The 13934-nt window shown below is 38.7% G+C and overlaps 1 protein-coding gene across 6 annotated transcripts in view; it reads right to left on the bottom strand.

Moving 5' to 3' along the window:
* The window catches only part of TRPC4AP (transient receptor potential cation channel subfamily C member 4 associated protein), an 89778-nt gene that overhangs the window by 54864 nt on the left and 20980 nt on the right, over positions 1–13934 (bottom strand). For 2 of the 6 annotated variants that reach the window (XM_055265902.2, XM_055265903.2), the window contains exon 3: positions 10975–11091. The exons of the other annotated variants lie outside the window; for them this stretch is intronic. In XM_055265902.2, coding sequence (XP_055121877.1) covers positions 10975–11091 — 117 coding nt within the window. The remainder of the gene's footprint in view (positions 1–10974; positions 11092–13934) is intronic. 6 annotated transcript variants of the gene reach the window in all.

Raw genomic sequence — 13934 nt, 5'->3', positions numbered from 1 at the left:
AACTGTTTAAAGTAAATATGTATTTAAAAATTCATTCTATGGAGAGAAAGGATAGTTGATAAAAGGGTCAATCCATTAGAAAGATATAACAACTACAAATATATACATACCTAACAATAGAGCCCACAAATACATGAACCAAAAGCTGGCAGAAATGAAGGAAATAGGTAATTTAAAAATAAAAGTTGGACACGTTAATAACTCTGCTTTCAATAATAGACAACTAGGCAGACGAGCAAGGAAATAGAAGACTTGAACACAACGAACACATACATTCTAACAGACGTCTACAGAACACTCTATGCAACAAGAACAGAGTATACATTCTACTCAAGTGCACATGAAACTTTCTCCAGGACAGATCATATTTCAAGCCACTAAACAAGCCTCAATAAATTTAAAAGCACTTAAATTATATACAGTATGTTGTCTGGCCACAATGGAATGAAATTAAAATCAGAAAGAAATTTGGGGAATTCATGAATTATGTGGATAATTTTAAAAACCCATCCTAAATAATAATAGGCCAAAGAAGAAACCATAAGGGGAAGTATAAAGTATCCAAGAAGGATGAAGATACCAAAACTTATGATGTAGCTAATGGAGTGCTCAGAGGGAAATTTATAGCTGTAAATGCGTATATTAAAAGAAAATTCCTATTTTTTTTTTTTTTTTTTTTTTTTTTTGAGACAGAGTCTTGCTCTGTCTCCCAGGCTGGAGTGCAACAGCCCGATCTCGGCTCACTGCAACCTCCGCCTCCTGGGTTCAAGCGATTCTCCTGCCTCAGCCTCCAGAGTAGCAGGGATTACAGGTGCCTGCCACCACTCCTGGCTACTTTGTGTATTTTTAGTAGAAACGAGGTCTTGCCATGTTGGCCAGGCTGGTCTCGAACTCCTGACCTCAGGTGATCTGCCCACCTTGACCTCCCAAAGTGCTGGGATTACAGGCATGAGCCACCACGCCTGGCCAAAGAAAATTGTTTCAAATCAATAACCTAATCTTCCACCTTAAGACACTGGAAAAAGAGCAGACTAAACCCAAAGCAAGCAAAAGGGAGAATAAGAGTTGAAACAAATGAAACAGAGAACAGAAAATGAACAAAACCGAAAGCTGGCTCTTTGAAAAGACTGGCAAATTCTTAGCTAGACTTACCAAGAAAAAAGGAGAGAGGATACAGATTACTATACTCAGAAATAAAGGAGACGGCATTACCACCAACCTTATGGCAACAAAAGTTATTATAAGGAACTACTATGAACAACTGTATGACAACAAATTAGATGACCTAGACGAAATGGATACATACATTCCTAGAAAGACATAAAACTAAAAACTGACTTAAGAAGAAACAGAGGCTGAGCATGGTTGTTCATGCCTGTAATCCCAACACTCTGGGCGGTTGAGGTGGGAGGACTGATTGAAGCCAGAAGATTGAGACCACCTTGGCCAACACAGCAAGACCCCATGTCTCTACAAATAAAATAAATTAGCTGGACGTGGTGGTTTGCCTATAGTTCCAGCTACTCAGGAGACTGAGGCAGGAGGATTACTTGAGCCCAGAAGGTTGAGGCTGCAGTGAGTGATGATCATGCCAACGCACTCCAGCCTGGATGGCAGGGCGAGACTCCATCTCTAAAAAAAAAAAAAAAAGAAGAAGAAGAAAAAGAGGAACATCTGAATAGCCCTATAACAAGTAAAGAGACTGACTTAGTGATTTAAACAAAAACAACAATAACAAAAAACTACCCATAAAGAAAAACCTTGGACATGATGGCTCCATTGGTGAACAATACAAGACATTTAAAGAATGATCAATTCTTCACAAACTCTTCCAAAAAACAAAAGAGAAGAAAACATTTCCCAACTCATTCTTTGAGGCCAGTATTACCCTGATACCAAAACCAAACAAAGACATCACAAGAAAACTACAGATGAGTATCTCTTATGCATATACACATACAAACCCTGAAAACCCTAGCAAACAAAATCCAGACACATATAAAAAGGATTATAGTCCATGCATGATGGCTTACGCCTGTAATCCCAGCACTTTGAGACATCAAGGCAGGAGGACTACTTAAGCCCAAGAGTATGCAACCAGCCTGGGCAACATAGTGAGACTCTGTCTCTACAAAAATTAAAACAAAAAAATTAGCCAAGCATGGTAGCATGCACCTGTAGTCCCAGCTACTCAGGAGGCTGAGATGGGAGGATCGCTTGAGCCCAGGAGAGGCTGCAGTGAGCTGTGATCACACCACTGCATTCCAGCCTGGGTGACAGAGAGACCCTGTCTCCAAAAAAAAAAAAAAGAACCCAAGAAAAGATTATACACCATGACAAAGTGGAATTTATCCCAGGAATGTAAGGTTGGTTCAACATATGAAAATCAATATAATACACCATATCAATAGAATAAAGGACAAAAGCCAAAAAAGCCACACAGTCATCTCAACAGATGCAGAAAAAGCATTTGAAAAAAAACCCAACACACTTTCATGATAAAACAATCAACAAGGAATAGAAGGAAACTTCTTTAGCCTGATAAAGGGCTTTTATTAAAAAACCCACAGCTAGCATCATGCTTAACAGTGAAGACTAAATGCTTTCCCATTAAGATGAGGAAAAAGACAAAGATGTCCACTCTTGCTACTTCAATTTAACATTGTACTGAGTGTTCTAGGGCAATTAGGGAAAAATAAAAAAAGAAATTAAAGGCACCCAAATTGGAAACGAATAAGTAAAACTAACTATTTATAGATGTCACAATCTAGAATATAGAAAATTCCTAAAGAATCCACTAAAAAAACTATTAGAGCCAGCAAGCAAGAGTTCAGCAAGATTTCACGATATGTGATCAATATACATAAATCAACTGTATTTCTACAATTGTAGCAAGAAGCAAAAAAAAGCTGGAATTAAGAAAACAATTCCATTTAAAGGAGCATCAAAAACAGTAACGACACTTAGAAATAAGTTTAACAAGTGCAAGACTTGTACAACAAAACATTTTTGAAAGAAATTAAAGACAATCTAAAAAAATGGAAAGCTATCTTGTAGTTCATGGATCAGAATATTTAATATTGTTAAGATGATAATACTCCCTAAACTGACCTACGAATTCAATGCAATCACTATCAAAATCTCAGCTGGCTTCTTTGCAGAAACTGGCAAGCTGATCCTGAAATTCACATGCAAATATAAGGGATGCATAACAGCCAAAACAATCTTGATCTGTAAATACAAAAATAAACCCATGTCTATGATCAGTTGATTTTTGACAAGGTTGCCAAGACAATTCAATGATGAAAGGGCAGTTTTTTCAATAAGTGGTGCTGTGACAACTGGATAGTCACATGCAAAAGAATGAAACTGGACCCCTGCCTCACATGATAAACAAAAATCAATGCAAATGGATCAAAGACCTAAATGTAAGATAAAAAACATAAAATTCTCAGAAGAATACATAGGTAAATCTTTGTGACCTTGGATTAGGAAATGGTTTCTTAGATGCACACCAATACCCAAGCAACAAAAGATAAAATGAACTTTATCAAAATTAAAGACTTTGTGTTCCAAAGGACACCATCAAGAGAGTGAAAAGACAGCTACTTAATGGGGGAAAATATTTGCAAATTACAAGGAATTAGTATCCAGAAACTAATACAACTCAATAATAAAAAGACAACCCAATCAAGAAATGGAGAAAGCAGATGCACAGACATTTCTCCAAAAGTCCAATAAACAGATGATCAACATTAGTCATCAGGGAAATGCAAATCAAAACCACAATGAGACACCTCTTCATACCTACCACGATGGCTATAATGAAAAAGACAAATAGTAACTACTGGAAAAGATGTGGAGAAATTAGAACCTTCATACACTGCTGGTAGGCATGTAAAATGGTGCAGCTGCTTCAGAAAGCAGTCTGGCAGATCCTTAAAAATTAAACAGAGTTACCAGCAACTCCACTCCTAGGTAATACCAAGGGAAAATTCTTAGTAAGACAATCTAATAGAAAATGAAAACACGTCCATATAAAAATTTATATGCCAATGTTCATGGCAGCATTATTAATCATAGCAGATTATTAATAATAGCCAAAAGTGGGAACAACCCAAAAGCCCATCAACTGATGAATGGATAAATAAGATGTGGTCTATCCATACAGTAGAATATTTCTTGACAATAAAAAGGAATGGAGTATTGATACATGTTATGACACAGATTAACCTTGAGAACATTATGTTAAGCAAAAGAAGCCAGTCACAAAAGACCACGTATTGTATGACTCCATTTATGTGAAATGCCCAGAATAATTAAATCTATAAAGACAGAAAGTAGATTAGTGGTTGCCTAAGGATGTGGGAGGGAGGCCTTGGGAGGAAATGGGGAGTGGCTACTGAAGAATATGGTGTCTCTTTTTTGGAGTGATGAAAATGTTTTAAAATCAATTGTGGTGATAGTGGTATATAACTCCGATTATACTAAAAAACTGAATTATATCTTTTAATATATCTTTTAAATGGGTGACTTGTATGACATGAATTATATCTCAATAAAGCTATTATTTAAAACAATAAAACACCTCATGCTCAGTTACAGAAGCTAGACATAAAAAGCCACACAGTGGACGATTCTGTTGATATGAAATATCCATAACAGGTGGTATGGTTTGGCTGTGTGCCCTCATCCAAATCTCACCTTGAATTGTAATAATCCTCATGTGTCAAGGGTGGGACCAGGTGGAGGTGACTGGATCATGGAGGCAGTTCCCCCATGCTGTCCTCGTGATAACGAGGGAGTCTCATGAGATCTGATGATTTTATAAGTGTCTGGCATTTCCCCTGCTTGCACTCACTCTGTCCTGCTGCCCTGTGAAGAAGGTGCCTGCTTCTCCTTTGCCTTCTGCCATGATTGTGAGTTTCCTGAGGCCTCTCGGGCCATATGGAACTGTGAGTCAATTAAACCTCTTTCCTTTATAAACTACCCAGTCTCAGGTATTTCTTCATTGCAGCATGAGAACGGACTGATACAACAGGCATATTATAGACATTATGGATATTTCACAATAGGCATAATACAGACATAAAATAGATTAATGGCTGCCAGAGCTGGTGAGAAGGGGAGATGGGGAGTGACTGCTAATTGGTACAAGATTTCTTTTCGGCATGATAAAAACGTTCTGGTTATCACTGCACAATACTGATGGATGGTTACAAGAGTTAACTTTATGTAAATTATATTTCAATAAAGCTGTTATTGCTGGGCAGGCAGGGTGGCTCGTGCCTATAATCCCAGCTACTCAAGAAGGTGAGGCAGGAAGATCATTTGAGACCAGGAGTTGGAGACTGCCTGAGGAACAAAGCAAGACCCCCATATCTCTAACAAATATTAAAAAATTAGCCAGGTGTGGTGGTATGAACCTGTAGTCCCAGCTACTCGAGAGACTGAGGTAGGAGGATCACTAGAGCCCAGGGGTTCAAGGCGGCAGTGAGCTGGGATCGTACCACTGCACTCCAGCCTGTGACACAGTGCAACTCTATCTCTAAAATCATCATAACAATTTTTAAAAGCTGTTATTTAAAAAAATTCTGTTAAAAAAATTCTAGGTTAACATAAACAGAAAAAAATAAATGTTAGAAAGGAATACTCCCGAATCTTAACAGTGGCTGAATTTTGGTGACAAGTCCTAAGACAGTTTATCACATTTTCCTTCACAAACACCTTTTCCTTTTAAAATGAGAAAAATTAGGACCTTTGTTTTCCAAAAAAGTCCAATTTCCACTTAAAGCATTTAAAAATAATCTATATGCTGAGAATATGACTAAGCCCATATGTTTAAAGACATTCCCTATATACATATTTTATTTATTTTTTATTATTGTTTAAATCAAGCTAGGAGCTACCCTAGAACAAAAAGAAATTCTTCCTTAGCCCCTTCTAGCTATAGGCCAATACTTAGGCAGCATGTCCAAGACACCTCAAGCCAAATGAAGAAAGAAGATTCCATAGCATTTTTTAAATTAAAAAGCCAGCAGGCAAATCTTTAAGACTAGATAGTTCGGCTTGAGGGTCTGAGAAAGCCTCTGCTCATCTCAAACCAGCAACAAATCTTTAGAAAGTAATCCACATGCCATGAGATTGCTCCTGGCATGAATGTGACACTATAATTCAACATCCTGAATTAAGAGAGATGTGTTATTTTAGCTTGAAGCGGCAGATTAAAAATAAAAATCCTAAACTACTACACTACAGATTGTCAATTCTAGAGAAGCACTGGGCTCAGCTTTCTGCACATCTGTATTTATTGTTAATTGCATTTGTAGGAGGGAAAAGAAAGAAGTCTCATGACTTGGGGCAACAATGAAAACTGCCGTGAACGTAGGCCTGCTTTGCTTTGTATAATAGAGACCTAAGGTCACCCTCTAGAAAAGGTGGAATAATTATTATAGAGTATATAACCATTTTATAGCCTTTTCATCACGAATTTTCCCATATTACTATAACTTTAACATTACATTAACAACTTCATAAAATTCAACAAAATAGAATAACCATTATCTTCTCCTGGTAGATAGTCATTACAAATAACGTTACACCTAACGGTCTTGGTATACAAGCTTTATCTCATTTTGACTTATGTCTTCAGGAGAGTCACAGAGATGGAAACAACAGGGCAAAATGAGTAGTAATGTTTAAAGCTCTGAAGTATACTACACCAATTCTTCTCAAAAGAGATCACATTCATCCAAGTAAGATGTAAGATGCTCAAGTGCATAGAATGTATTTAAAATAAATTAACTTCAAATGGAAGATAGACTATGTCAATGAATAAAAGTTCCTGAATGGCAAGCAATGGTTTACACCTGGCCCACAAGTACTGAAAAGCTGGAAGATTTTTACCTACAAATCCAGATTTCCCATAACCTCTCAGGGAAACAGTCAATGGGAGAGGAAGAGTCATTTCCTCCATAAAAGCAGGCACACACTCTCTAGCCCACCACAGTCCCCATACTCATTTAATTTATGCAGATGAGCTTGCTCTGGGTCTGCTTCAGTCCACTTAGTTACATACTTCACATCTGCTTTGTAAACTCTAAGATATACTTTTCACAGTCATGTTATGGATAGGGTCAGGCTGACAAGGAGTGATCCCAATGAGCTTTGGGCAGCATGACCAAGAGAGGCTTACTTTGGGTTCTTGCTAGTTATTAGCAGAGGAAGAAATAACAAGCTGTTTGGAAAATACTACCAGCAGCAGGACAGCAAGAGAGTTCACTAACAAATGCACCCAAACTGAAGGTCAGTGAGGTGCATAATGACTTAAGCAGGAGCCCATGTTTACGAAATGACTGGGATTCCTGGAGAAGCTGCCCTAACTCAAAGCAGGAAAGAAAAACCCCCACAAAATCAAGAACAGTTGATCCAAAGATGTCCGGAGATGGGATAGGCTCTTACTAGAGAGCCACATTTTCACTGCAAATAGACACCAGGCTAGAGACCTACATTATTATTTTTCCTCCCATAAATACATCAGTTCTTACTAAGTAGATTTCCTGATGAAACAATTCAAAAGTAAAGGGTCTCTTGATCTGGCCAAGTAAGTAAATGCCCTAGGACCACCGACACTGCTGTGGAAAGGGAATGCGGAGCAGCAGTTAAAGAAGAAAGGCTGTGGCTGATGACATGCATGCAGATGTCATACTCAATCGTTAGTGGAAAATGGTAGCTTTAAACAAAAGGAAACTTTAATAATTGAAGTATAACGTGATATCGCATAAAGAGTACAATTTTTTCTTTTGAGATGGGGTCTTGCTCTGTCACCCAGGCTGCAGTTCATGGTGCGATCTCAGCTCACTGTAGCCTCAACCTCCCGGATTCAACCAATCCTCCCACCCAGCCCCTCAAGCAACTGGGAATGCAGGCATGTGCTACCACAGTCGGCTAATTTTTTGCATTTTTAGTAGTGATGGGGTTTTGCCATGTTGCCCAGGCTGGTCTCTAACTCCTCAACTCATGCAATCCGCCTGCTTCGGCCTCCCAAAGTGCTTGGATTACAGGCATGAGTCACTGCACCTGGCCATGAGTATAAATTGTACATGTACAGTTTTACACACTGAACACCATTCCTGTACAATCACCACACAGATCAAGATAAAGACTAACCACAATACCCAGAAATGCCCTCTCCCTCACGTTCACTTCAGGTAATGGGGTTAAGCGCAAATATCTAGGGGAGAAAAGTCAGATCCTAACCCCTCACTCATTACACCAAAATAAACTTCAAATGGTGCAAAAATTTAAACATACACAATAAAAATTAAAATATTAGAAGGAAATAGGCGTGGTTTAAATCCAACAGTGGGAAAGGCATGAACCAAAACTCTGAAGTCATTAAAGATTGGTCAATCTGACAATCTAAAAATTAAACATTTCTAATTTTAAAATAACATCAAAATTTAATTCTCAAAATAAGAAAAAAACACAAATGACAAAGGCCTTTAAAAAAATCAAAAGCACCTACAAATCAGTAAGAAAAAGGACAAATAATCAAATCGAAAAAGGTGCAAAACGGACAACTGGCAGAAAAGGAACTACTTATAAACACAAGAAAAAATATCCAATCTCAGTCATAGAAGAATGAATTTTTAAAACTATGCAGAGAATTTATAAAGAACTCTTACAACAGAATATTCAAAAGAGATATATCTCAACTAAGAAATTGAAAAAGGAGACAGACATTTCTCCAAGGAAGATTTACAAATGACAAACTCAAGAATAAGATGGTCATCAATGGCAATCAAGAGAAATGCAAATCAAGACCACAATGAGATGTCTCTTCACACTCACTAGAATGGCTGTAATCATTACAGGGCTGGAGCGGGGGCTCATGCTTGTAATCCCAGCACTTTGGGAGGCCAAGGCTGGGGGACTGTTGGAGCCCAAGAGTTTGAGACCAGTCTGGGCAACACAGCAAAACGCCATCTCAGTATTTTTTTTTAATTTTAAAACACTTTCAAAATGACAGATAATAACAAGTGTTGGCAAGGATACAGAAAAACGGAAACCCTTATACACTGCTGGTGGCAATGTAAAATGGTAGGGCCTCTTGGAAAACATTCTGGCAGTTCCTCAAATAATTAAGCATAGAGTTACCCCATATGACCCAGCAACTCTATTCCTAGGTATGTATATGCCTGAGAGAAATGAAAACACGTCCACAAAGAACCTGTACAAGAATGTTTATAGCACTGTTATTCGCAATAGCAAAAAGATGGAGGCAATCCAAATGCCTCTCAACAAATAAAAAATGTGGCATATCCACACAATGAAACATCACTTGGCCATAAAAATGAATGTTGATACATGCTACAATACGGATGAACCTAGAAATCATTACGCTAAGTGAAAAGAAGCCAGTCACAAAAGACCACATATTATATAACTGAATTTATACAAATCGCCCACGACAGAGAAATCTAAAGAGACAAAAAGTATACTAGTGTGGGGAGAGGGGGAGGAGGTGGTAGAGGCATGGGAGTGCTAGATAAAATACATGGAGTTTCTTTTTTGGGGTGATGAAAATGCTCTAAAGTTGACTGTGGTGATGGTTGCACATATCTGCAAATATACTAAGAACCACTGAATTGTGTACTTCAAATGGATGAAATGTATGGTATGTGAACTATATTTTAATAAAGCAGGTTAAAAAAACTATGGAAAAATACCATTTTTCTCACATCTGCTTAGTAAATACTTAAAATACACTGTTTGCTGAAGGGGGCTTCTGGGTACTGGTAATGTTCTATTTCCTAATTTGCGTGGTAGTGCAAAAGTGAATGTATTTTGTGGTAATTATTGGTGTACTTTTCTGTATGAAGGTTATACTTCGGTAACAAAGTCCATAAAACACACACATAAACACAGTATGTTGGTGATGGTATGGGTAAACAGACGCTCATACTTTGTTACTGGGGATATAAACTGACAAAACTTCTTAGGTAGGTAAACTTCAGATTTATAAACAATAAAAAACATATGTTCTTGTTCCAAAGGTATATACTCACATGTATACAAAAACATGTACAAGATCTTTACTGCAATCTTGTAAGAGAAATGGTGGGGAAAAATTATAAATGCCAGTCAACCGGGGCCTGGGTAAATAAATTATGGCACAATCCCACCAGGGAACACTAGCCATTTAATTTTTTTTTGAGAGCCCATCACCTGGGCTAGAGTGCAGTGGTATGATCTTGGCTCATGGCAACCTCCGCCTCCCAGCTTCAAGCAATTCTCCTGCCTTAGCCTCCTGAGTAGCTGGGATTACAAGCGCCCGCCACCACGCCAAGCTAATTTTTGTACTTTTAGTAGAGACGGGGTTTCACCATCTTGGACAGGTTGGTCTCGAACTCCTGACCTCATGATCCACCTGCCTTGGCCTCCCAAAGTGCTGGGATTACAGGTGTAAGCCACTGCGCCCGGCCTAAAATTTTTTTAATTAAAAAAAAAAAAAAAAAAAAAAGAACAAAGAAGGTACAGAATAGTGTAGCTGTGTATATGGTATATCACTCTGTGGGGAGAAAATAAACTAAGGTGGAGGTGGTGGGGAATATTTATACACACACACACACACACACACACACACACAAACACACAAAACAGCAGAACATCTTAAGTAGGACACACAAGAAACTAGTAATCACAACTGGTTCTGAGGAGGGGACACTGGGAAATTAAGAGATATACTTTTCACTTTGTATTTTTTTAAAAAAGTATACACCAATTTAAATAAATGAATTCTTCTAAAGTAAAAACTATGCTGCTTCAACATGTAAATGTCACTAAGCTTCTAAAAGTTAAAATCTGAAATGTTATAAATTCTGGAATCTTTCGTATCTCCCATTTCAAAAGTTAAATTCTCAAACCATTAAGCAGTAGTAACAGAAGTAGTAATAATAAATAGCTACTTACATCAACACCTCCAAACAAGTCAAAAATATAAGTATTTGGATAAGTGGTTTCTTGGGTAAGTTTCCTCTCTTCAGTAACAAATGCCATAGCCTCCATGGAGAGAAGAGGAGAAATTTCCTAGTTTTTTTTTTTTAAAAAAAGTACATACATTGTTTTAGTAACCAACACAGACCAGACACTAAAGCATCAGTTTGAGCTTTAGTCCCAACTTGAGTTCCCATGAACACAAAGACAGTCCCCAATGAACCACACTTCCTAGTATTCAGGCCCCTGTAAAGCCCTTTCTCACACTGAAACTGGGCTGGTATGACACACCTCAACTAACAGCATGTGGTAGAAGTGACACTAGGCCACTTCCAGCTTAAGCCTTAAGAAAGCCGGGCTCACACCTGTAATCCCAGCACTTTGGGAGGCTAAGGTGGGCGGATTACTTGAGGCTAGGAGTTTGAGACCAGCCTGGCCAACATGGCAAAACCCCATCTCTACTGAAAGTACAAAAATTAGCCGGATGTAGTGTTACACACCTGTAATCCCAGGTACTCGGGAATTTGAAGTACAAAAAGCACTTGAGCCAGGGAGGCAGAGGCTGCAGTGAGCCAACATAGAGCCACTGCACTCCAGCCTCGGCAACAGAGGAAGACTCTGTCATTAAAAAAAATAAAAAGCCTGACAGATTTCGCTCTTGCCATCCTGGAACCCAAACATCATGCTGTGAGAACACAGCCAACTGGGGAGGCCATGAGGAGAAGAAATGAGGCCAAGACCAATATCCTTAGCCGATCTCCAGCTGACAGGCAGCACCAACCTGCCAGGGATGTGAGAGAGACCATTTTGGACATTCCAGATATCTCAGTACCACCCTACCCAACAGCACATGAAGCAGAGGAGCCACTCAATCAACCAAGAATTGTTGAGAGATAAATGATTCTTGTTATTTCTGGCTGCTAGGTTTCGGGGTGACTAGTTCTGTAGCAATAACCAAGTCACTGCTCAAATATCATCTCCTGCAGGAAGTCTTCTTGATTTCCCCCAACCAGAAGCATGCTCTTCAGACCCCCAAAACAATCTACAACTCATTTGTAACATTTAGCACTTTTACTTCGCACCTATTTACAAACCTATGTGTTTCTTTTTTTGTTGTTGTTGTTTTTGAGAAGGAATCTCGCTCTGCCACCCAGGCTGGAGTACAGTGGCGCGATCTCGGCTCACTGCAAGCTCCACCTCCCAGGTTCACGCCATTCTCCTGCCTCAGCCTCCCGAGTAGCTGGGACTACAGGCACCCGCCAATGCGCCCGGCTAATTTTTTGTATTTTTAGTAGAGACGGGGTTTCACCGTGGTCTCGATCTCCTGACCTTGTGATCCGCCCGCCTCGGCCTCCCAGAGTGCTGGGATTACAGGCGTGAGCCACCGCGCCCGGCCAAACCTATGTTATTTCTTCCCTAGACTAAATGTTCCTTGAAGACAACACAAACAGATTCCACTTTGTATTCCCCACAGATTCCAAGACACAGTATTTGATACAGTACACATAGGGTAGTAGTTCTCAAACTCTGAGGGCCACAGATTCCTTTGTTCATATGGAACAAAGCCAAGAGGAAAAAAAATCTTACAAGAAAACCTAAAACATAGTAAGTTGCAGATAAGTATTTACTTAATGAATAAAGAAATGATGATCACATAGCAAAGATATACAAATATTAATTTCCCTCCCCTTTAACTTCACCTCAATCTCCTGAGATTTTGCAAGAAGCAAATAATGTGCAACTCTTTGAAAAGCATTTTTAAGCAAGTTTAAGAAGCTATAATTATTTCTATCAGACTGTGAGAAGATTAAAAATATGAAAATGTCTCTTCTTAAAGGTAAAGACTAAGTTTAATTAGTTTCTATTACATTTTAAAATAACTTACTATGTGATATAATAATCAAAACTTCACCTCTGAAGAACATTGTCATTCAGTTTCATTACATTCAATATAACTTACACGGGTTTTATTTATTTTTGCCATTTTTTATTTTATTATACTTTAAGTTCTAGGGTACATGTGCACAACGTGCACGTTTGTTACATATGTATACATGTGCCATGTTGGTGTGCTGCACCCATTAACTCATCATTTACATTAGGTATATCTCCTAATGCTATCCCTCCCCCCTCCCCCTACCCCATGCCAGGCCCTGGTGTGTGACGTTCCCCACCCTGTGTCCAAGTGTTCTCATTGCTCAATTCCCACCTATGAGTGAGAACATGCGGTGTTTGGTTTTCTGTCCTTATGACAGTTTGCTCAGAATGATAGTTTCCAGATTCATCCATGTCCCTAAAAAGGACATGAACTCATCCTTTTTTATGGCTGCATAGTACTCCATGGTGTGTATGTGCCACATTTTCTTAATCCAGCCTACCATTAAATGGACATTTGGGTTGGTTCCAAGTCTTTGCTATTGCGAATAGTGCCGCAATAAACATACGTGTGCATGTGTCTTTATAGCAGCATGATTTCTAATCCTTTGGGTAAATACCCAGTAATGGGATGGCTGGGTCAAACGGTATTTCTAGTTCTAGATCCTAGAGGAATTGCCACACTGTCTTCCACAATGGTTGAACTAGTTTACAGTCCCACCAACAGTATAAAAGTGTTCCTATTTCTCCACAGCCTCTCCAGCACCTGTTGTTTCCTGACTTTTTAATAATCGCCATTCTAACTAGTGTGAGATGGCATCTCATTGTGGTTTTGATTTGCATTTCTCTGATGGCCAATGATGATGAGCATTTTTTCATGTGTCTGTTGGCTGCATAAACGTCTTCTTTTGAAAAGTGTCTGTTCATATCCTTCACCCAGTTTTTGATGGGGTTGTTTGCTTTTTTTTTGTAAATGTAAGTTCTTTGTAGATTCTGGATATTAGCCCTTTGTCAAATGGATAGATTGCAAAAATTTTCTCCCATTCTGTAGGTTGCCTGTT

This window comes from Symphalangus syndactylus, chromosome 24, assembly GCF_028878055.3.
Source record: "Symphalangus syndactylus isolate Jambi chromosome 24, NHGRI_mSymSyn1-v2.1_pri, whole genome shotgun sequence".
In the NCBI taxonomy this organism is placed as follows: domain Eukaryota; kingdom Metazoa; phylum Chordata; class Mammalia; order Primates; family Hylobatidae; genus Symphalangus; species Symphalangus syndactylus.
Note: the sequence above shows the minus strand (reverse complement) of the source record. Positions and strands in the feature narration are given on the sequence as shown.